Raw genomic sequence first — 21,646 nt, forward strand, 5'->3', positions numbered from 1 at the left:
CCCTGCCCAGAAAGAGGCTTGTCGCCGGGCAGGCAAGCTTCGGAGTCTGTGAGGCCTGAAGCTCAACCTTTTTTCTTTTTTGGCCAGGTTACAGGGACGGGGAAGAGGAGGGGTACTTCACGTTAAGAAAATAATTTCAAAATTCCAAATGCAGAATTGCTGGAGAATGGCCTCCCCGGGCCCGGGCCCGAAGTCTAAGACTTGCAATATATCCGCTCCTGAGGGCTTGGGTGGGTCCTCCTGTCCTGGAGCCCAGCGTTTAGATGCTCCCGGAGACCCGCGCCTCTCACCCAGGGTGGTCTTCATTGTCTTCCAGGCTTTTGTCGCCTGGTGAGTGCTGGGCCAGCGGATCCCAGCAAGGCACGTTAGGAGTAAACGAAGGCTTTTCTGTGGAACCGCTTCTAATTAATGCTGTTTCTGAACACCTATGTTGGTTGTGATGGCATTTGCCTGGGATGTACCACCTTTGTTGGGGATCAGACAGCGACATTAAGTGTCCTATGGCTTCTAGGGGTTTTGCTTGCCACGTGCAGAAATGACTCGTGTCTTCTCGTTTCTGGAGATTGCCTTGCACAATTCGATTCACACGAAGCGACATTATTAGACACTATTTGTTTGTTACTCTGGAGTCCTGGATACTAGAGATCAAATGAAAAAAATTATCCGGAATCTAATCAAGCTGACTGAGGCTTGAATTAAGCCTGTTTTTATCTTCCTCCACCTCCCCTTTGTATAGATGTTAGTGTATCATTTGCTTTTCATTGATATACTTTAATGAATATCTTAGTTTAAGTACCACATAGCCACTATTTCAGAATGTTAACATCCACGTAGCTATGGCAGTACATTATTTCAGCACTCAGATTTGCTTATAAATTTATTTTTAGCCATAAAATTCCTTAAAAACAAGCCTAAACTTTATATTGCTCTCATTAAATGTTGAGTAACTGGGATAATAATGGTGAAACAAAAAGAAAATAAATGCAGCAGGACTTTATTTCAAAGAGATATTATGTAGTAGCTTAAGATAAGAAACCCCTAAGTCAGAGTTGATGCAGTTACATGTAAATATGTTTCATTTAGTATTTTATAAAGTTCTGCATGCAGTTGTTTCCTTGTATTCTGTGAATTTATTTTTATATTAATCACTTGGTTTTGTAAACATACAAGGAAAAATGAATGAAATGTTCCAAGAATACACTTTACTAGAACAGAGAAACAATACTCTTCTGTCGCCAATATTGGCATGATGGATTTGTGAAGGACTTCCCTTTGGACTAGGTCCACTGTAGATGGTGTCCAGGGCTAATGTCAGTGGCTAAGTTGTATTGTTCCCCAAAGGGCTATTTGCTTCCTTCGAACCTGGCAAACCACTATCAACTGCCACCCTCCTCAAGGACATTGGTGATGTCTGAAGATGACTAGTTTTCTGTGGATATTTTAGGATTATAGATGCAATTCCAAGTTGACTTGCTTTTAGTGTGTTATTCTACACTGTTAATCTATAATTCATTGCCTGAGCATACCAGGGAGGCAGTGTTGTGAATTGTATCGTGGTAAGCTACTTGCTGAGACCATGCTTTGTATTTTTTACATGTACAATTATATTTAAAATCAGGCAAGGCTTAGTTTTAGGCCTGATTTTCTTTGAAAATATGGATTTGTTGTCTGAGGATTGCAGTGGATGACATTTTCATTTAGTATTAATATGTTTGCTGCTGCTACCAAGAGCTTTGTCAAACAAGTTGGAGATGGAGGGAGATTAGTTCCTGTTCCAAGCCTCAGTGAGGCTGACAAATACCAACCTCTAAGTCTGGTGGTCAAAAAGAAGCGATGTTTTCTGTTTCCTAGATATAAATTTACCTCAACACCTTTTACACTGAAAGATATTCTTCTAGGAGACAGAGAAATTTCAGCTGGTAAGTTTCAATGTTTGGGCGTGATTACTCATTCACGTATATTATTTGTAATCTAAATGTAGGTTGTCTGTGCTACTTACATTGGTAATATTTACACATTTTCATTGATGAAAGCAACTTTTATTACTGTAGCAGTAATAATGTTAACAATGCTTAATGTTTGTATAGTATCAAATCTCTTATTGATTGAATAATTTCAAATGTATTTTATAAGTTTATTGTATAATTTAATTTTAGTTATTTTATAAGTTGTTTTAATCAGATCAGTTTAGAATATGGCATAATAATATATTTCTTCATTTATAAAATGGGGCTGTTATTCAGTCTTACCTATCTCACATAGTTAAATGAGATTAAATTAATTTGCATTTATTTTTTAATTCTCTTATTATGGTTGGTAAGCTGAAATGTATTAACAGGCTAGTTTAGAAATTAAATTGACATTTTGTCAAACTTATAAACACTTGTTTTTCTTTCTACTAGTCATTGGATCTTGATGCTTAAGTGTTCTGTTGGCTGAAAGAAAATTTGAGTTCGTTTAAAGTATTCTGGATATTTATTTCTTTTGTCAAATTAATTGAATTGCTCTTTTTCATCTTGATTTGAGATGGTACCATTCTCAACAATTGGGTAATCAAGTTTTAAATGATAAATTAATGTATTACTCTATATTTACATTAGACGAATTCAAGACATTTAAAATATTGAATCCTTTTTTTAAAGGTATTTCATCTTATCAGCTACTGAATTATGAAGATGAATCAGACGTTTCACTCTATGGAAGACGAGGCAACCATATTGTGAATGACGTTGGGATTAATGTTACTGGATCAGATTCCATTGCAGTAAAAGCTTCATTTGGTGTAGTAACCAAACATGAAGTGGAAGTATCAACATTACTCAAGGAAATTACTACACGGTCAGTATAATAATCCTTAATATACTTCCAAGTTTTCTTTAAACATTTTAATTATATAAACTTCATTACAAAGTGTTTAAAACATTCCAGTTATATTTTACTAGAGTAATTTGTTTGACTTATTTGAAATACTACAAATTAGTCATATACTCAAACTTTGGATAAGTGTAGATATCCAGAATCATTTGTTTTAAACAAAATTTAATTGTTCTGCAAGATCGCTTTGGCTCTGCACACATTTGCTAAATTATAAGATTACAAGACTTCAAGAATCTGCTTGCAACAAATACACTAAAAAAACAGACTCCTCTAGTACACATGTTTTAATGAAATAGGAGAGGCAGATTATTGAATTTCTTTTGAGCATACTTTCTGATTTGTATTAGGACTGCCTTGATTTACTTTTAATTAAGGTGGATCATGAATAGTAACACATGATAAGCAGAATTTACTTGATTATACATAGTTAGATGATACAGATTCTTGTGAATGTCTGTCTTCTTGATTTTAGAAAAATTAATTTTGACCACAGTTTGATACGTCAGTCAAGGAGCAGCAGAAAGGCAGTATTGTGTGTGGTCATGGAAAGCATCCGAACCACACGACAGTGCTCACTGTCTGTGCACGCTGGAATTCGTGGGGAAGCCATGAGGGTAAACCATTAGACTCATTGGATTTCTCTTACTCAAAAGCTGCAATGGGAATTTAAGTATTCAAGAGCCTTGTGTATGTTGTCAAATGTTGAAATTAAAGAGCTGCAATTGTATATAGGATTTTGCACGCTAATGGCTTTGTTTTAGCATATGAAGAAAGAAATCCAAGAAAATTTGAATTATAAACATGTAAAATAATATAAAAAAGTACTAATACTTGTGAAATAATGTGTACAATGGAGTCCCTCAGAGTACTGTTTAAATGCTGTTTTTAAGAATACAGACTGTTTATTGAACTCTTCGATTTTATTTTTAAGTGATAGAGTTTATACTTGAATTTTAAAAGTTGAGTTTATATTTTTATTGATTTTTCTAAAATAACATTGTCAATGGCCAAACATGCTTCATTCAGTGTTAAGTCCTTTAAAAAATCTTGAAAAGTTATTGGTGTTTAATTTTTAGCTCAATTATGACATTATTTGTCATTGCCATTCGCCTAATAATGACACATAATGATGATTTGTTTTATTAAAATGAATTATTAGAAAGATAGACTACATTGATAATCTTTTCAAGTCTTTGCAAATGAAGTGGCTACATTTAAGTGCCCACCAAACTGTTTAATATTGGATCATTTTGGGGGCATGAACTGAATGAAAAACATTTACTTAATTGTTGGTGATTGCTTTGGAAAGTTGCTGAAAGCTCTGGGGGCTTTGGAACAGTGGACACAATAGGCTAAAAACAAATGTAGGCCTTAAAGGCAGTGGATTTGCAGTTGAAAGGAAAAGGTTCCTATGACCCAAAGCATCACCCTTTTGGTATCTCTAGTCATTGACTTGGGTACAAAGTAAATGAGAAAGTAACAAGTATTTCCTAATATAGATCAGGAGTCCCCATTGGACCGTTTATTTGAACCTCTGCTATAAACAGTTGAATTAAAGTAGGATAGTTCTTTACTTGGAGGGGCAGAAGAGTTTGTTTGTTTTTGGTAGGATTGTAGGGAATGTTTTGTTTCTCCAAAAATATATCCTTTACATGTTATACTCCTTAACAATGTTGTTTAATTTATTTAATATAGTTTCATTTTATGGATGAACAGAATCCCAAGGGAAGGGACAAAGCTATTGTTTTTCCAGCACATACAACCATAGCTTTCAGTGTTTTTGAACTCTTCATTTACTTGGATGGTGCCTTTGGTGAGTGAATGATTTACGTGAAACACTGAAATTATTATAGTGAGAATCTCTGTCTCTGTCTCTCCCTGAGTGTCTAGTGATGAAGAGTGATGCTGTCAGCACTGTCGATATTATGCTTGGGTGAAATGACTGGGAAAGACCCAACAGTCCCTCCTTCCTACCATAACCTCATCCCTGTTTCTTGGGGAAAGCTGTAGACTTCCCAACACCCCACTTCCAGTTATAGTTAGAGCTAGAATGCAATCCACTGGCAAAGTATTTCCTTGACTAACATGGGAAAATAAAAAATAACCTAATAGGTAGTTTTTGGGCTTCCCAGGTGGCATTAGTGGTAAAGAACCTGCCCGCCAATGCAGGAGACATTAAGAGACACGGGTGTTCGATCCCTGGGTCAGGAAGATCCCCTGGAGGTGGGCATGGCCACCCACTCCAGTATTCTGGCCTGGAGAGTTACCATGGACAGAGGAGCCTGGCAGGCTACAGTCCATGAGGTTGCAGAGAGTTGAACACAACTGAAGTGATTTAGAACTCACGCAGGTAGTTATTGAAGATGGCAAATAGAGGAGGTATACACAGTAGGGTGCTACAAAGTGTCAGGGCACCCAAGCTAGCATAAGACAACCTTTCTTCAGGTTTTCCTTTCATAGACCCAGCTCTCCTGACCCTGGACTACCTAAAACCTTAAAGGTACAAATACTTCCCTAGAACCGTCATCTTATATAATACTGCAGTTCAGGTCACTTTAAATTTCTACATTGCATCAAGTTTTAGTTTTAGGAGACCAATCAGCTCAACTCTAGGTATAACCCAAGGATTAGGCAAGGGAGTCCCTTAGCCATGGCCATTTATAAACATTTTTGTTGCTTTTTTATTTCCTTTAAACTTTTTATTTTGTATTGGAGTATAGCTGATTAACAATGTTTCCATAGTTTCAGGTGGACAGCAAAAGGACACAGCCATACATATGCATGTGTCCATTCTCCCCCAAACTCCCCTCCCATCCTGTCTGTCACATGACATTGACAAGTGTTCCCTGTGCTATGCAGGAGGATCTTGTTGGTAATTCATTCTAAATATAGCAGAGTATACATGTCCATCCCAGACTGTCTTAACTATCCTTCCTCCCGTTCTTCCCCACCCCTCCCCTGGCAACCATAAGTCCGTATAAACATTTTTATAAACATATTTAGACCTGTTTTTGTTTTTGCAGTTCTGTTGGAAGAGAGAATGAGTTAATGTTTTGTTTTAAACATGTTAAGTAAATTTTGTTTGGAACACTAAAGGGTATAGGTTTTTACAATTATATTGATCATTGAGTATAAACTGATACAACTGATAATGTCCATCAGAATTTAAAATTACATATATTTTAGTCTTATTTAAACTGTTAGGAATTTATCCTACACATATACTTACACATATGTGAAATGATGTGTATAAAGATGGTTTGTAATAGTAGAAGATGGGAAATAACCTTAAGATGGAGGGACTGAAACAAAAAATTAAAAATCTTAATGTCTAACATTTACAAAACTAACTGAGTTTAGAAGAAATTCAAGTAAATTTTCAAGTGATGTTTTGCAAGTTTGTAGCAATTCTACTTCTGCTGCAGCATAGTGGGGTATCCAAGCACACTGTATTAAAGTTTAAAATTGCACTGAGTCTTTTGGAACACCTATTTCATTACCTGCTTATTGATTCCTAGATCACCATGTTGGCTGGAACTATGAAAATATCCTTTAATACAGATGTTTAACATAGAGGTAAATCATCAGAAAATGAAAGCACCGTTAGAGTTAATAAGAAATGCAGCACGGACCCAATAGAAGCAGATAATAACATACTTGCTCTGTTTATGACCCCAGACGTGCTAATATGCTAATAAGTAATGCTTGCAAAGAATTGGAATGACACGTGTTTTTCAGCAGCTTTTTGGTTTAAATTGATTGCCAATAATGACAGTGATATAGTAGGAAGAATCCTTCAAAACCTGACAATGCTGCAGCAGTCTGTTCCTAAGTATAAGTTTCACATGTGTGTACATATCTGTAGGATAAATTGCTAGAAGTCTAAATAAGACTAAAATATATGTAATTTTAAATTCTGATGGATGTATCAGTTCTATCAGTTTATACGTCTAATGATCAATATAATTGTAAAAACCTGTACCCTCTAGCTAAATAAGGTACATCCACACAGAATACTGTGAAGCTGTTAAGAATTAGCACTAAAGATACTACTGACATGGAATAATCTCTATGATATTTTAAAGAGATGTATATTTATTAATCTTGGAACCTAAAATTTACATATGTACATACTTACATACATATTTACATAGCCTTTATGCCTGTGAAATACATGGAGTATTTCTATAAGTACAAACAACAGTAGTTACCCCTGGGGTATAAAGCTGAAGCTGGGGTCAGTGAAGAGACTTATTTATCATTGTATCCTCTTTTTGTACTCTTTGAATTTTATACCATGTAATGCTACCTTTTCTAAAAATATGTGAAATTTAACTTAAAAAATAAAATGAATGGCATGTGCCAGAATTCAACCACAATTAAAACTCCCAATAAAATATGAGTTGTTCAGATTATAACTTAACATCTTCTAAAAATTGTTTTTTTATAGACCTTTGTGTCACTTCAGTGTCAAAAGGAGGATTTGAGAGGGAAGAAACGGCAACATTTGCACTGCTCTACAGATTGAGAAATCTAATATTTGAAAGAAGTATGTCCATTGAAGATTTTGTTCCTTCTCAGATTAACACTTGAGGTTCTCTTTATTAATCTTGTCTTTAAGAATTTAAATTTAAAAGCCAAATTTCATGACTGATTGTTTAGATTTACACAGTTATAAATGCAGTCTGGCTATACATTTTTTTATTTAACTTTTAACACATGTCTGTTTTTATCCTTTTAGATAGAAGAGTGATGGATGCCATTTCTCGTTCACAGCTTTACTTAGATGATCTTTTTTCTGACTATTATGACAAACCTCTCAGCATGAGTGATATTTCACTCAAAGAAGGTACTCACATCCGTGTTAACTTACTTAATCACAACATTCCAAAAGGACCTTGCATACTCTGTGGAATGGGGAACTTTAAAAGGGAGACCGTTTATGGGTGTTTTCAGTGCTCTATTGACGGGCAGAAGTATGTGCGACTTCATGCAGTTCCTTGTTTTGATATTTGGCACAAGAGAATGAAATAAAATGGAAAACAAATGTACCTTGCTGGTGTTTTGGGTGCAACTGTGCCACACACCTTTCCAAAATTATCTTGGTTCACTTTGATGAATTGTAGCAAATTAAAGAAGGAGAGGAATGAGAAATTAATCTGTCTGGGCATCATTTTTCCCATTTATAACATGGAGATGATAATAGTGTCTACCTCAGAAATTGTCATGAAGATTAATAATATTGTTTATATCAGAAAGGCTTATATTTAAAATTCAGAATATAGACATTCCTTTATAAAATCTGCCTGTTGAATCTACCTTGGAACTTAGTCTACCATTTTACATACAAACTTTCGAGATATGTTTTATTTTTAATCGACTTTTAATTCAATATTTGAGGATGACAGGAATGCACAAGTGGCAACTTTTTGATGCTTTAACTATTTCCCTAGGTCTGGTAAAATGAGAAAAATGTGTTAATAATTTAATGTAATCCTAAATGTTTAATTGTGGTATCAAATTAAAAGCACACCGAGCTCAGTGTGGGGTTTTGTGTACATAGTTAAGTGTGACTGATCGTAGTAATGGGCTGCCATTCAATGATGTGGGTATATATGTGCGCACCAGCTTTGCCTTTATAAGAACTCAGTACTGTCATTTTAAAGTTAAGGCAGCTGGGACACATTTACTTCTCTTCTTTGAAAGTGTTTGAAACATTTAACATACTTTGTTCTCAGAGACCTTCTTCATCTACTCTGTAAGACATGAAATTTTTTCATATACAAACCTAAATAATTGGCTCAGCTGGTAAAGAATTCACCTGCAATGCAGGAGATCTGGGTTCGATCCCTGGGTTGGGAAGATCTCCTGGAGAAGGGAAAGGTTACCCACTCCAGTATTCTGGCCTGGAGAATTCCATGGACTGTATAGTCCATGGGGTCGCAAAGAGTCGGACACAACTGAGTGACTTGCACATGCACTTACTTGCATTATTAAAATAATTACAGAAGTACTGTTAAAATTCCAGAACTCAAAGTATATAGTACAGAAGTCAGTACTAGGCATATGCCAATGAAGGTGTTAGGCAATTGTGTAAATATGAAATATTTACTTGTTTACTGTATGTATGTAGAAGGGTTAAAATTTTATTTATTTAAACATGAATAGTTTTCAAGTAAATTTCCTATTCATATGACATCATCTATGATTTTTTAAAACATAAGTTTAAAAGTACTTGGTATGAAAACAATGGGATAGAAAGGTGAGAATTAGAAACAGTATCAGGATAATTTCCAGTATAGCTTTCATGACATTTTTGTTTTGCAGAGTATATAATTCAGGTGCAAATATGAGTATACTGATCAAAAAATGCTCTAGTGACTTCTTTTATATGGATATAGACATGCGGACAATTTCTAAACCAAAGTATATTTTGTTATCAACTTCAGTTTACTACTGAGCAGGTTTTTCTGAGGAAGGTAAAGTGATGAAAGTTGAAGACTGAGTTAAGTGAGGAGGAGGTATAAAATTGGGTTATGGGAATGAAGAAATATTGGGAGACAGGAAAAGATAGTAAATGTTTTTATTTTATGAAGTGTCTAGCTCTGGGGTACACATATGTGATATTCACTAACCTAGTGAGATTTGTGCTGCCCTTATGCTTTTTTTTTTGATGTGGAATATTTTTAAAGTCTATATTGAATTTGTTACAATATTCTTGCTGTTTTATGTTTTGGTTTTTTGACCAAGAAGCACGTGGGATCTTAGGTCCTCAACCAAGGATCGAACCCCCACACTCTCCATTGGAAGGCAAAATTCTAACCACTGAATGGCCAGGAAAGTCCCCTTATACTTTTTTTTTTCCCCCTTATACTTTTAAATTGTAGAATTTCTAGCAGTATATATAAAGAGGTTAAAAGATAATCAATAAACAATGGTTTGGAAAGAGTAAGTGTCATAAAATGGAAAAAACTGTTTTAAACTTACTTGTTTTGAATAGAGCTATTTACTACCTAAGCACACTTTTCTACAGGCCTCACTGGTGTCTCAGATGGTAAAGAGCCTGCCTGCAATGCGGGATACCTGGGTTTGATCCCTGGGTCAGGAAGATCCCCTGGAGAAGAGAATGGAAACCCACTCCAGTATTCTTGCCTGGAGAATTCCATGGACAGGGGAGCCTGGTGGGCTACACCCCAGGGGGTCACAGAGAGTTGGACACGACTGAGCGACTAACACACATACACACACGATTTTCTATATCTACAGTAGGCAAATCTGACCTGATCCAATAAATATGTGTCCTTTCTTGGGTACCAGCATGATCTTCTACAGCATCTCTTACCTTTTATTCTCAACATGTTGGACCACAGTGATTTGACGGTGACACAAAATTGCCATGGCACTTTATATCCTCATGTATCCTCATGTGTAAAATAAGTTCTACACATCTATCAAAAATTTGATGGCATACGTTTGTACTGTTTGCTCATGGTTAATACTAAGAACATTGTGAAATGAAATGACATAGGATAGAAATACCCAGAGAAAGGGAGACTTAAGAAATGCCATAGCATCAGTTAAAAACTATGAAGACAAAAAGTTAGGGATGGTAGATATAAAGGCCTACAAGAAGGAAGAGGTGTAGCACATTCGTAATGATGTCTGAGGGCGTACGCAAGTCAGAGCAGCACGGACTTTAGGACGCATGCTCTAAGACAGAGGCACAAAGCCTTTGGTCTCATCACGTCTCTCTGAAACATTAGTCACTGGAACAGATACCCAAGGCCGGAAGCTTGCACCATAAAGTACAGACACTGTGTTGAGGCTCTCTGTGGGACATATTATTACAACTAATACTTTTCTACATGCACACTAAAGGAAGATTCCTCAGTCATATGACTTTACTTTTGGCTGTGCCATTTGAAATGTGAACCCATTTCCCCTGTAGTGGAAGCTCAGAGTTTTAACCACTGGTCTACCAGGGAGTCTGGTAGATTTTTATAAACTTACTGTCTGTAATGCTATGAAATGTATAAAACAAGTGAAATGTTAATTCTTGGGTTTCTATTAAATATGTTTAAAATATGGGGTACTTTAAATATTAAAAATTGGGTATTTACATATCTATACATGCTGTTAAGGTTAGAGTTGGGAAGAACTTACAGATTATGACATAAGTGTCTTCCTATAACTTGAAGGGGAAAAAATTGCCTAATAGGATACAGAGGTCGATTTCATGGAACTGCAATTCATGTTAACAGAATAAAGCAATAGGAAACACAATCATGCCTATTTGAAAGATAAATTTTGCAAAAAAGCCTCACATTTATTATTACAATATTACATGTATTGAAGGATCAAAATATGTTCATGAGGGGAAAATAGAAAATACAATGCAGAGAAAAGTGACTTTGTTTTATATATAAGCTACAGTAAATAGCTAAGAAAATTTAGAAATAAAAATATGCTATAGTTCATCATGTTGATAGACATTGTATTCCTTAGAAGAAATGAAGCCATCACCATCATGGTCGTTCTTCTTAAAAAAATCCTCTAAAACTGCAGTCTGATATGACTTGTCACGTGGCTTCTCATCTTTTTCAAATTCCTTTTTCAGGTAATGACTTATCTAGAGGGCCAAAATAATACTTCTTTAATAAAAAAGATACCACATTAAATTTCCAGAAACTTTGAGAAAGCTTTCAAGAAACATATCTCAGACTACTTATTATACGTGATACAAAAATTTAAAAGGCTATTTGAGGTTTTATTTTTTTCAACCTTTGAAGCAATTTTCTGAAGAGAAACAGATCTTCAAATTAGCTTCCCCTGAGGTTAGAGATGGTTAATGGTACATACTCAGAGATTAACATCTGAATGTTAATGGCAACCTGTTCCACTGTACTTGCCTGGAGAATTCCATGGACAGAGGAGCCTGGCGGGCTACAGTCCATGGGGTCACAAAGAGTCAGACATGACTAAGCAACTGAGCAAGCAGGCACACACATGCTATACAATAGGTCCTTGTTTATTTTATATATAGTAGTGTGTATCTGTTAATCCCAAATTCCCAATTTATCCTTTCCCTCTTCCTTTCCTCTTTGGTAACCATAATTTGTTTTTTATGTCTGTGAGTCTGTTCCTATTTTGTATCATTTTTTTAGATTCTATTTGTAAGAGATATCATTTGTCTTTCAGTTCATTTAGTATGATTAATCTCTATGTCCACTTATGTTGCTGCAAATGGCATTATTTCATTCTTTTTTATGGCTAAGTAATATTCCATTGTATGTATGTCTGTATGTATGTGTATGTATGTATGTGTGTATGTATGTATGTGTGTGTGTATGCATGCATGTATGTATGTATGTACACCACATCTTTATCCATTTATCTGTCAGTGGACATTTAGGGTGCTTCTGTGTCTTGGATGTTGTAACTAGTGCTGCAATGAACAGGGGTGCCTGTTAGCTTTTCAAATTATAGTTTTGTCTATAGCTATGTCCAGGAATGGGATTGCTGGGTCACATGACTATTTTTAGAGTCATGATGCCTGTGTAGAGATTAGTTTGGTATTTTAATGACCCTCTTGCAGGGAGAAGAGAAATTAAACAGGTTGACTCCATTTCAACTTTTATATTAAAAAAGCACATTTTCTTCTTAGAATTTAATATTTTTGTAATTAGCTGTATAAAAGCAAATTAATTAGCCCAAGCTAGATAGAAGTAAACATAATAGCTTTAACACAGATGTATTTAAACGGTAATAAAAATTTAGATTGTACATATGAAATCTGTTTGAATTACCTCAGTTTTAGAAAGTTGCCTGTCATTGTCCATGTCTATCTGTTTAAATGTTTCAACGCTTCGTGGTCCTTTGGTCACAGCATAAAGTTCAATCTCAAAAATCAATGTTGCATCAGGTGGAATCTTGCCTTCTGCTAAAGGTATGAATTTTAACAGTTTAACTTACATGAAGATAATGGTCAAATATATATTCACAAATAGCCATGACAACATTATGATTGTATTATTTCATATTTATAAGAATTGCTTTCTAACTATTTCTTAGGAACACTTTTCTCATATGTTTTCAAAACAAGTAAGTTCTAAAGACTTAGGGGACCATTATTTTCTGATTAAATTTAAATAAATATAAATCATATAATTTTTAATAATATACTCCATCATCATACAAGAGAGAGCTACTGCAGAGAAGAAATTCACAGCCAGAAATATTTCAAAGATTAGTATCTTTTAGAAAATGATTTTGTTCAGTTATTTGGAAGTATGAATAAAATATATGTATTAATATACTTTGTCAGATTTGTCATATAGACAAAAAATACTGCAATAACAGAACAAACCAGTAACAATTTCATGAAGAAATTTCTAATCACAAAAAGTTCTTATAAGTATTAAGTTAAATAGTTCCCTTTAATAAAGTTAGCCAATTAAGTGATGTCACAGATGATTTTAGTGAGCTATGGGCTACTTCAGATGGCCATTCATAAAAATGACCTGCAGTGGGCTTTTGTCACCACTACATTATAGTTACTCAAATATTTGTTGAATGGATGGTGTCTATCACTTATTTTAAAAAATGGCAAAGTTTGTTCTTTGATGGGAACTAATTTTTTAATGAAAAAGTGGAGGAATCTTGCTAAAATTTTATATAATTCAAAGAAAAAAGTTTGAAAGTTACAGCCAAAGGAAGTAGATCAGTCATCTCCAAACCAGGACACAGAAAAATCTACCCATATATCACATGACTAATGTGACCATCCCAGCCGACATACATTACCTAACTTTAGAGTAAAAGATTGAGTCAATGATAATTTTACAAGATCCATCCCCATTCTGCCTCATTAAGAACTCTTTATGACAAAAATAACTTTTCCTGACAATAATTAAAAACAAATACAAAATTCTTAAGGAAAACTATTACAAGTTGAAGTTTCCCTGAAATTCAACTGTAAACATAGAATAAATTGCCAGTTAGTTTTATCTTACTAAAAAGTGATAGTATAAAGAAGAGAAAAACATGCATTTACTATAGAATTACTTGTATTTAGAGAAGCAGATCAAAAGACTTAGGAATTAATGTAAAGAATCTATACATACCACATGTACTGTTAGTTAAAGCACTAACAAATCACATGCATTTCAAGACATGCAGAGGTGCTCTGTGACATTAGGCAAGAATATTGCGCAGAAGAAAAGACTTCTTCAAGGACTACCTAAAATAAAGTTACAGCTTATGTTAGGTCTTAATGACAATTTATTTAGAAAAGCTTATTCAATCAAGATAGTGTGTGTTAAGCAGTTGTTTATGGTCTACACAGCAGCTTTTAAAATAATTGAATTCAAGCTATTAGTAAGTTATTATAAATAATACAGGTAAACTAGCAGTTAGCTACATTCCAAAGAACACACTTTTGTTGGGCTTCAGTTTCCTTACATGTAAGACAGAGGTGTTGGTGATATTATTATACTAGTGAGATTCATGGGGATTCCCTGGTGGCTCAGATGGTAAAGCATCTGCCTGAAATGCGGGAGACCTGGGTTCAATTCCCTGGTTGGGAAGATCCCCTGGAGAAGGAAATGGCAACCCACTCCAGTACTCTTGCTTAGAAAATTCCATGGATGGAGGAGCCTGGGGGGCTACAGTCCATGGGGTCATTATATTTATTGAAGACACCTCAAACTGAATATGAACTAACTTCTTCACGTCAAATTTATACATTTTTGCCACAAGGGTCTAGCTTATTAATACCTTAGGCTGCCTGGGTAGTCATTCATATCTAAGCATAAATTAGTTTACAATAAGGATAAAATTAGTAATCATTTGCCATGTGGTAACAGGACCTAGTATGAGCACCAGTTGACAAGAGATGTGGGTGCTCTTGTAGCAGGCAGAATGCTCTCTTATCTACAAGAGAGCAAGAGAAACTCTGAAAATGAGATTTAAGGAGGCTGAAAGGCAAACTCTGCCTGTATTAGTTTGTCTAGAATTGGGCTCAGTCCATGACAGCGTTTTTAGGACAAGATTACATTCAATTTAACTTATCTTCAATTCTCTCTCTCCTAGGCTCCTTTACAACTAAAAACAGAGGACACCTTAATTATGGTTTTGTGGGAGCTATTTTGATGGAACCAAATGATTGGCAGAAAACTTTGAAAGTGAAGATGTAGTTATCTGGACTGTCTCTTTAGGAGTTTTAAATCTGACTGAGTTTGACTTGTATCACTAATGTCCGTCCAGTCCAATCTGGGGGCTGTGATCCTTGCTCCTGCTGGAAAGAACAGGCAAGGAAACCAGCTCTTCTAATGAGTAAAACAACAGCCCTAAAGAGGGCATGCCATTTCAATGAAATATTGGGGTGTAGAGACAATATTTCATTGTAGAAACCCTTGATTACTTTAATTGTATACTAAATATTTCAAATAGCTGGGGTTAAGAAGGACTCAAAATGAGGTGATAAAAATTCTTTCTTTAGGGAATTCTCTGGTGGTCCAGTGGTTAAGATTCTGCGTTTCTACTGCAGGGAGCACAGGGTTTGATCCCTCGTCCAGGAGCTAAGATTCCTGCAAACCACAGGGCACAGTAAAAAAAAAAGTCTTTTATCATTTTCACACAGTCAAAGGAAGCAAGGACCCAACTGAGAATGCTAGAAACCAGCTCTCTGCCATACTGCCCATTTTCCCCCCTTAAAAATTTTTTTCTATTCTCCACTTTTGTGTTTGGTAGTTGCTCAGTTGTATCTGACTCTTCATGACCCATGGACTGTAGCCGACTAGGCTCCTCTGTCCATGGAATTCTTCAGGCAAGAATACTGGAGTGGGTTGCCATTTCCTTCCTCAGGGGATCTTCCTGACCCAGGGATCAAACCCAGGTCTCCTGCACTGCAGGCAGACTCTTTACCATCTGAGCCACCTGGGAAACCCCACTTTAGTGATTTTTAAAAATTTAATTTTGGAAAAATTAATACATGCCTTTGTCTGTCTGGTTTATTTTCAGTTAGCATAATACCCTCTACGCCCATCCATGCTGTTGCACATGGCAAGATTTCTTTCCTCTTTATGGCTGAGAAATATTCCAGTGTGTGTGTGTGTGTGTGTGTGTGTGTGTGTGTGTGTGTGTGTGTGTGTGTGTGTGTGTGTGTATCTATATCACATCTTTATCCACTCATTTGTATTTTTCCGTGAGTGGGCCACTTGTTTATGAAGTTGCCCATTTCTAGGACAGGTCATCATACATGTTTATACATGCTACAAACATTTTCCTCATTTATCTGCTTAACCTAGGTTCTCATAGCTTACTCAAGTATTTTTAAAATAGTAATATATTGAAAGAAGCTGTTCATTTTTCTGCATTTCAAGGCTTCTCCTGAATTTGGATAGTAGTGACTAATAGCTTGTTATGTTTTAGATGTTCTTTCTACAATGTTCCAATGCTGTCCTTTTACTTCAAAATCATATGTTTCAGTTTCCTGAGTTTTATGAATTTGACTTTGATACTCCTTACAAAAAGTATTTTCTATAGACATTTATATAATAATTAATAAAACTTATACTTAAGTGACTAAGGTAGAATTTATAAAATATACACTGTAATTATGAATATTGCCACTATGTGGAGTAACGAACTCTGGCCAGAGACTTGTATTGCAACAATGGCTTAATATCTCGATATGTAAAAAGAGAGAACTGGGCTGGACTGGATTCCATACAGCTAAAGTTTATTGGACCTTATGTTCTATAAATATTTTCTCTATGTTTTTTATTTTTTTAGTAATTCAAAAATGTTAATTGTGGGAAAATACAATTAAAATAAAATTTACCATTGTAACCATTGTAAGTATAGAGTTTGTTCAGTAGTGGTATGTATATCAACATTGTAACCAGTCTCTCCAACTATTTCATCTGGTAGAACTGAAACTCTACACCTATTAAATAACAGTTGCCTATATTCCACCCTCTCTCCCCTGGCTCTGGCCCCCACCCTGGTCATCCTGGCTCTATGAATTTGACTGTTCTAGGTACTTTATATAAGTGGGATCATACGGTATTGGTTTTTGTGTTTGGCTTATTTCACTTAGCATAATGTATTCAAGGTTCATCCATGTTGTAGCGTATATCAAAATTTCTTTCCTTTTAAGGCTGAATAATATTCCACTGAATGTATATACCACATTTTGTTTATCCATTCTCATGTCAATATACATTTGGGTTATTTTCAGTTTTTGGCTATTTTGAATAATGGTGCTGTGAACCTAGTGGTAACTATGAGTTACTCATAGTAACTTTGAGAGTCTGCTTTCGATTTTTTTGACTATTTACCCACAAGTCTAGGATTTATTTTTACCATATTTTTACCTTACCATAGCCTTCCTTTCCATATGCAAATGAAGGTGGTATAATTAATTTTCGCTTCTCTCCAGGACACATATCCATCATCCCAATGTCTAGGCCTTTTATGACTTGTCCAACACCAAGAACAAACCATTTGGGGTGGCCTTCATTTTGTGTCCGGCTGTAATTAAAAACAGCACCTCGGTAAGTTGATTTCAAGGAAAATAAAATCAAACTTTAAAACACAGCTGAGTATTTAGTTCCAATGTAAAATTGGAAAACTCTCTAACCATGGCTTTTCCTATATTAGGACTCATTCTGAATCCCATAGTGGGGTGTTTGGCTCAAACTTCCCTCACAATAGCCAGACAGAGGTTTGATTTGCCCAAAGCTAGTCATTAGGAGTCATCTCATTTTCTTTTTTCTTGTCATCTTTACAAAAACGACTCAACAGTTAACTTTTTAATGGGTCTCCTGCCCCTAACTGCATAGTTTGTCCAAATGACTTATTTAACCATTCTGTGTTTATTCTAAAAAAATTTGATGGCCCAGGTTTAGCCTCAAAAAGTCATTTGAACTACGATTAAAATTTGTATCTTTTATTCTTATTAAATTTCTCTATTTTCTTCTAAATGGAATCAATTAACTTTCCCCAATCATATTTTTATAGGGCAATAGCACAGAAGGAGAAAAGACATTCTATCTCTGAGTAATAAAACATCAATTAAATCAGAGTAAGTAGTGGTGGGATGAGGGGGCAGGGCAGAAAGACACAGGGTCCGGAAATCACTGGAGAAAGTCATTGTAGTGGCTTCTAGTAGTGGAAAGCGGCCTCCAATCAGTAAATATTGTGCTTCTGAAGGCCAGATAAACTATTCTACATAATCCTCTGTAAGGAGACTCCAACCCACAGCAAAGGAAGTGTGAACATTCTTACAAACAGTACCTTGACTGACTTCTATAGGCGGTGGTGAGGAGAGCGTATAGATGTAGTGTATTTTTAATAAGTTCTTGGGCTAACATTTTCAGCAATTTAAAAAGCAATATTCCATATAATAGGGAAATACTGTATCAAATCCTATTTCCCCCCTAGAAAGTTCAGAAAGGTTTAACTCTTACTGTTCAAAATCAGCCTCAAACAACCCAACAAATTAAGCTTCTGGTTGGTGGAGGGAGGTTAGATTTAGTGCATCAGCTGGACTCGGGAGCTGTTCTCATCATATCCTACCTGCAGTAGAATTTCGAGCCGTCTTTAGCCAAGAAGCCGTCGTAATGAGCATTTAGCAGGTCTCCTTTTTTGCTTGTCTTAGAACAATTTTCTGGACGATGCAAAACTTCTATTTTCACTTCCTCTGTGCTCTCCTCTGCCTTTTGTCCCTGAGCAGTAAAAATGCCCCACACGTAAAAGAAAAGGATTAACCTAAATAAGAAATGCATGATTCCTGGATTCACCCCCAGACGATCGCTGCGTTCCCTCAAGCGTGTCAGTCGCAGGGGGGTGGCAGCCGCTGTAGCCCTTTCCCGACGCGTGGCAGGCGGGCATTGTCCGACGTCACAAAGGGCCAGGGGCGGGGTGAAGCGTAGCACCGCCCCTTTCTCCTGCGGCGAGTCCAGCCCTTGCAATTTTTGTCAATTGACTGCTGGCTGCACCCCTGTGGTACCCCGTGCTTTCACTGACTGTCCTTAGCCGCTAAGGCAACACTGTACTTTTGCACCGCATCTCCTTTCCAAGTGCTCATATTTACAGCCAGTTTCCTCAGGGTTCGATAGTAAAATTCACTTTTTTTTTTTTTTTTTGAAACTGGCAAAAGACGAAATAAAAAGACTACGGTGGGAGGTTGTAACAGGGATACACGATTGGGCGTGAAGGCTTCTCCTCAGATTTCTAGAGAACTGGTGCGCATCGGGAGAAGCACTCTTGTTTCTGGGGTTTGCTTGAAGCGCCTTCTTAAGGTCAGAGTCATACATTAAGAGGTTTCAGGCTAAGTCACACACTAGTCAACAGGTGCCCCTGCTCCTCGCTGGTTAAAAGCCTTTCCGCAGAGCCGACTAGCGATTTGGGACCGGCTACAGGTTTGCATTTTCCTTCCTTCCCCACTTGGGGTCGCCCTTGATTTGAGGGCTGTGAAAGTGCTGCATTCAATATGCCAGCAAATTTGGAAAACTCAGCAGTGACCACAGGACTGGAAAAAGTCAGTTTTCATTCCAATCCCAAAGAAAGGCAATGCTAAAGAATGCTCAGGCTACTGCACAATTGCACTCATCTCACACGCTAGCAAAGTAGTGCTGAAAATTCTCCAAGCCAGGCTTCAACAGTACGTGAACCGTGAACTTCCAGATGTTCAATCTGGATTTAGAAAGGGCAGAGAAACCAGAGATCAAATTGCAGATATCTGTTGGATCATTGAAAAAGCGAGAAAGTTCCAGAAAAACATCTGCTTTGTTGACTACGCCAAAGTCTTTGACTGTGTGGATCACGACAAACTGTGGAAAATTCTGAAAGAGATGGGAATACCAGACCACCTAACCTGTCTCTTGAGAAATCTGTATGCAGGTCAAGAAGCAACAGAACTGGACATGAAACAACAGATGGTTCCAAATCGGGAAAGGAGTATGTCAAGACTGTATATTGTCACCCTGCTTATTTAACTTATATGTATTGTACATCATGAGAAATGCTGGACTGGATGAAGCACAAGCTGGAATCAAGATTGCTGGGAGAAATATCAATAACCTCAGATATGCAGATGACACCACCCTTATGGCAGAAAGCAAAGAACTAAAGAGCCTCTTGATGAAAGTGAAGAGGAGAGTGAAAAAGTTGACTTAAAACTCAACATTCAAGAAACGAAGACCACAGCATCTGGTCCCATCACTTCATGGCAAATAGATGGGGAAACAATGGAAACAGTGACAGACTTTATTTTCTTGGGCTCCCAAATCACTGCAGATGGTGACTGCAGCCATGAAATTAAAAGACACTTGCTCCTTGGAAGAAAAGTTACTATCAACCTAGACAGCATATTAAAAAGCAAAGACATTACTTTGCCAACAAAGCTCCATCTAGTCAAAGCTTTGGTTTTTCCAGTAGTCATGTATGGATGTGAGAATTGGACTATAAAGAAAGCTGAGCGCTGAAGAATTGATGCTTTTGAACTGTGGTGTTGGAGAAGACACTTGAGAGTTCTTGGACTGCAAGGAGATCCAACCAGTCCATCCTAAAGGAAATCAGTCCTGAATATTCATTGGAAGGACTGATGCTGAAGCTGAAACTCCAATATTTTGGCCACTTGATGTGAAGAACTGACTCATTTTAAACGACCCTGATGCTGGGAATGATTGAAGGTGGGAGGAGAAGCAGATGACAGAGGATGAGATGGTTGGATGGCATCACCGATTCAATGGACATGAATTTGAGTAAGCTCTGGGAGTTGGTGATGGACAGGGAAACCTGGCGTACTGCTGTCCATGGGGTCGCGTAGAATCAGACGCAACTGAGCAACAGAAGTGAACTGAGGTGCCAGTAAATTTCCTGCTGTTGCTTTTCTTACCAACTCTGCGAGATGTCATTATCCACATTCCGCAGAGGAGAAAATGAGGTAATTTGAATCTTGGGCATTCTATTTTAATCTCACACAGTTAATATGCATCAGGGATATGACCAAGTCTGACACAAAAGTCGTATATGAGCTTTTGAGTCTTATATGCTCACCTTCGATATTTTAGTATAAAAACTTGACAATATACACAATAGATTTTACTATCCCATCACCACGGTCTTAAACCCACTACTTGTATACTATCATATCCATCTGGCCATCTAACCATCAATTCACTATATTTCCAGACAAATACTCTTACCCAAACTAGGACTTCAGTGAAAGCCTGGTTCTGGAATGGGAGATATTACCTACCTCGGTGATGCTAAGAAAAGCAGCAGCAGTGAGCCTGCTTTAAGCTTTACTTAAAGTGTGCAAAATTCCAAACATCTGAAAATTATTTTTAGTTATATATGGGGATAGGGCTCCCCAGGTGGCTCATTGGTAAAGATTCTGCCTGTCAAGCAGATGTGTGTTCAATCTCTGGGTCGCGAATACCCTGGAGAAGGAATGGCAACCCATTCCAGTATTCTTGCCTGGGAAATCCTGTGGACAGAAGAGCTTGGCGGGCTATAATCCATGGGTTGCAAAGAGTTGACACAACTTAGACTAAACAGCAGCGGCAGCATACATAAGGATGGTCATTTCCAAATAGGATTTAAAATATCCTAAAAGCGAGGGCAGACTTTCATTTTTAAAATAAACTCCAAAGCTTGCTCCCATGTTTTATGTTCTAAATGAAGTAGTGGCTAAGATGTATTGCGTGGTGACAATTCCTTGGGGCCCCTCGTTGTTCCCTGCCGGAGGACTCTCAGA

The 21,646-nt window shown here is 36.7% G+C and overlaps 2 protein-coding genes across 5 annotated transcripts in view; one reads left to right on the plus strand and one right to left on the minus strand.

Moving 5' to 3' along the window:
• The window catches only part of PJVK (pejvakin), a 40,581-nt gene extending 32,670 nt beyond the window's left edge, over window positions 1-7,911 (plus strand). The window contains exons 1-6 of one of the 3 annotated variants that reach the window (XM_065927931.1): window positions 401-1,919; window positions 2,643-2,838; window positions 3,350-3,491; window positions 4,573-4,690; window positions 7,328-7,426; window positions 7,619-7,911. In XM_065927931.1, coding sequence (XP_065784003.1) covers window positions 1,685-1,919; window positions 2,643-2,838; window positions 3,350-3,491; window positions 4,573-4,690; window positions 7,328-7,426; window positions 7,619-7,911 — 1,083 coding nt within the window. In that variant the 5' untranslated portion in view covers window positions 401-1,684. Of the gene's footprint in view, window positions 1-400; window positions 1,920-2,642; window positions 2,839-3,349; window positions 3,492-4,572; window positions 4,691-7,327; window positions 7,472-7,618 lie in introns of those variants that run through there. The other 2 variants (XM_065927932.1, XM_065927934.1) reach the window with 2 other exon arrangements.
• A 3,267-nt stretch (window positions 7,912-11,178) lies between these two features.
• On the minus strand, window positions 11,179-18,773 carry FKBP7 (FKBP prolyl isomerase 7). 2 transcript variants are annotated; one of them, XM_065927936.1, is made up of 4 exons: window positions 18,460-18,773; window positions 17,261-17,412; window positions 12,684-12,814; window positions 11,179-11,506 (listed from the first exon to the last, which is right to left on the minus strand). In XM_065927936.1, exons 1-4 carry the CDS (start codon window positions 18,666-18,668, stop codon window positions 11,345-11,347), a joined length of 654 nt encoding a protein of 217 aa, XP_065784008.1. In that variant the 5' UTR covers window positions 18,669-18,773; the 3' UTR covers window positions 11,179-11,344. The 2 variants fall into 2 exon arrangements, with proteins under 2 accessions (XP_065784008.1, XP_065784007.1); XM_065927935.1 differs by having other exon boundaries at window positions 12,684-12,817.
• Between the last annotated feature and the right edge of the window lie 2,873 nt (window positions 18,774-21,646).

The sequence above is a fragment of the Muntiacus reevesi genome, chromosome 3, assembly GCF_963930625.1.
Source record: "Muntiacus reevesi chromosome 3, mMunRee1.1, whole genome shotgun sequence".
Classification (NCBI taxonomy): Eukaryota; Metazoa; Chordata; class Mammalia; order Artiodactyla; family Cervidae; genus Muntiacus; species Muntiacus reevesi.

What these genes read in the sequence shown, in the direction of transcription:
- FKBP7 (XM_065927935.1), bottom strand. Translation starts at nt 18,668, where the DNA reads ATGCATTTCTTATTTAGGTTAATCCTTTTCTTTTACGTGTGGGGCATT. An exon ending in GGCTCGAAATTCTACTGCAG is followed by an intron (nt 17,413 to 18,459) that starts GTAGGATATGAT and finishes TTTTAATTACAG; the next exon opens with CCGGACACAAAATGAAGGCC. An exon ending in GGCAACTTTCTAAAACTGAG is followed by an intron (nt 11,507 to 12,683) that starts GTAATTCAAACA and finishes TTGGCCCTCTAG; the next exon opens with ATAAGTCATTACCTGAAAAA.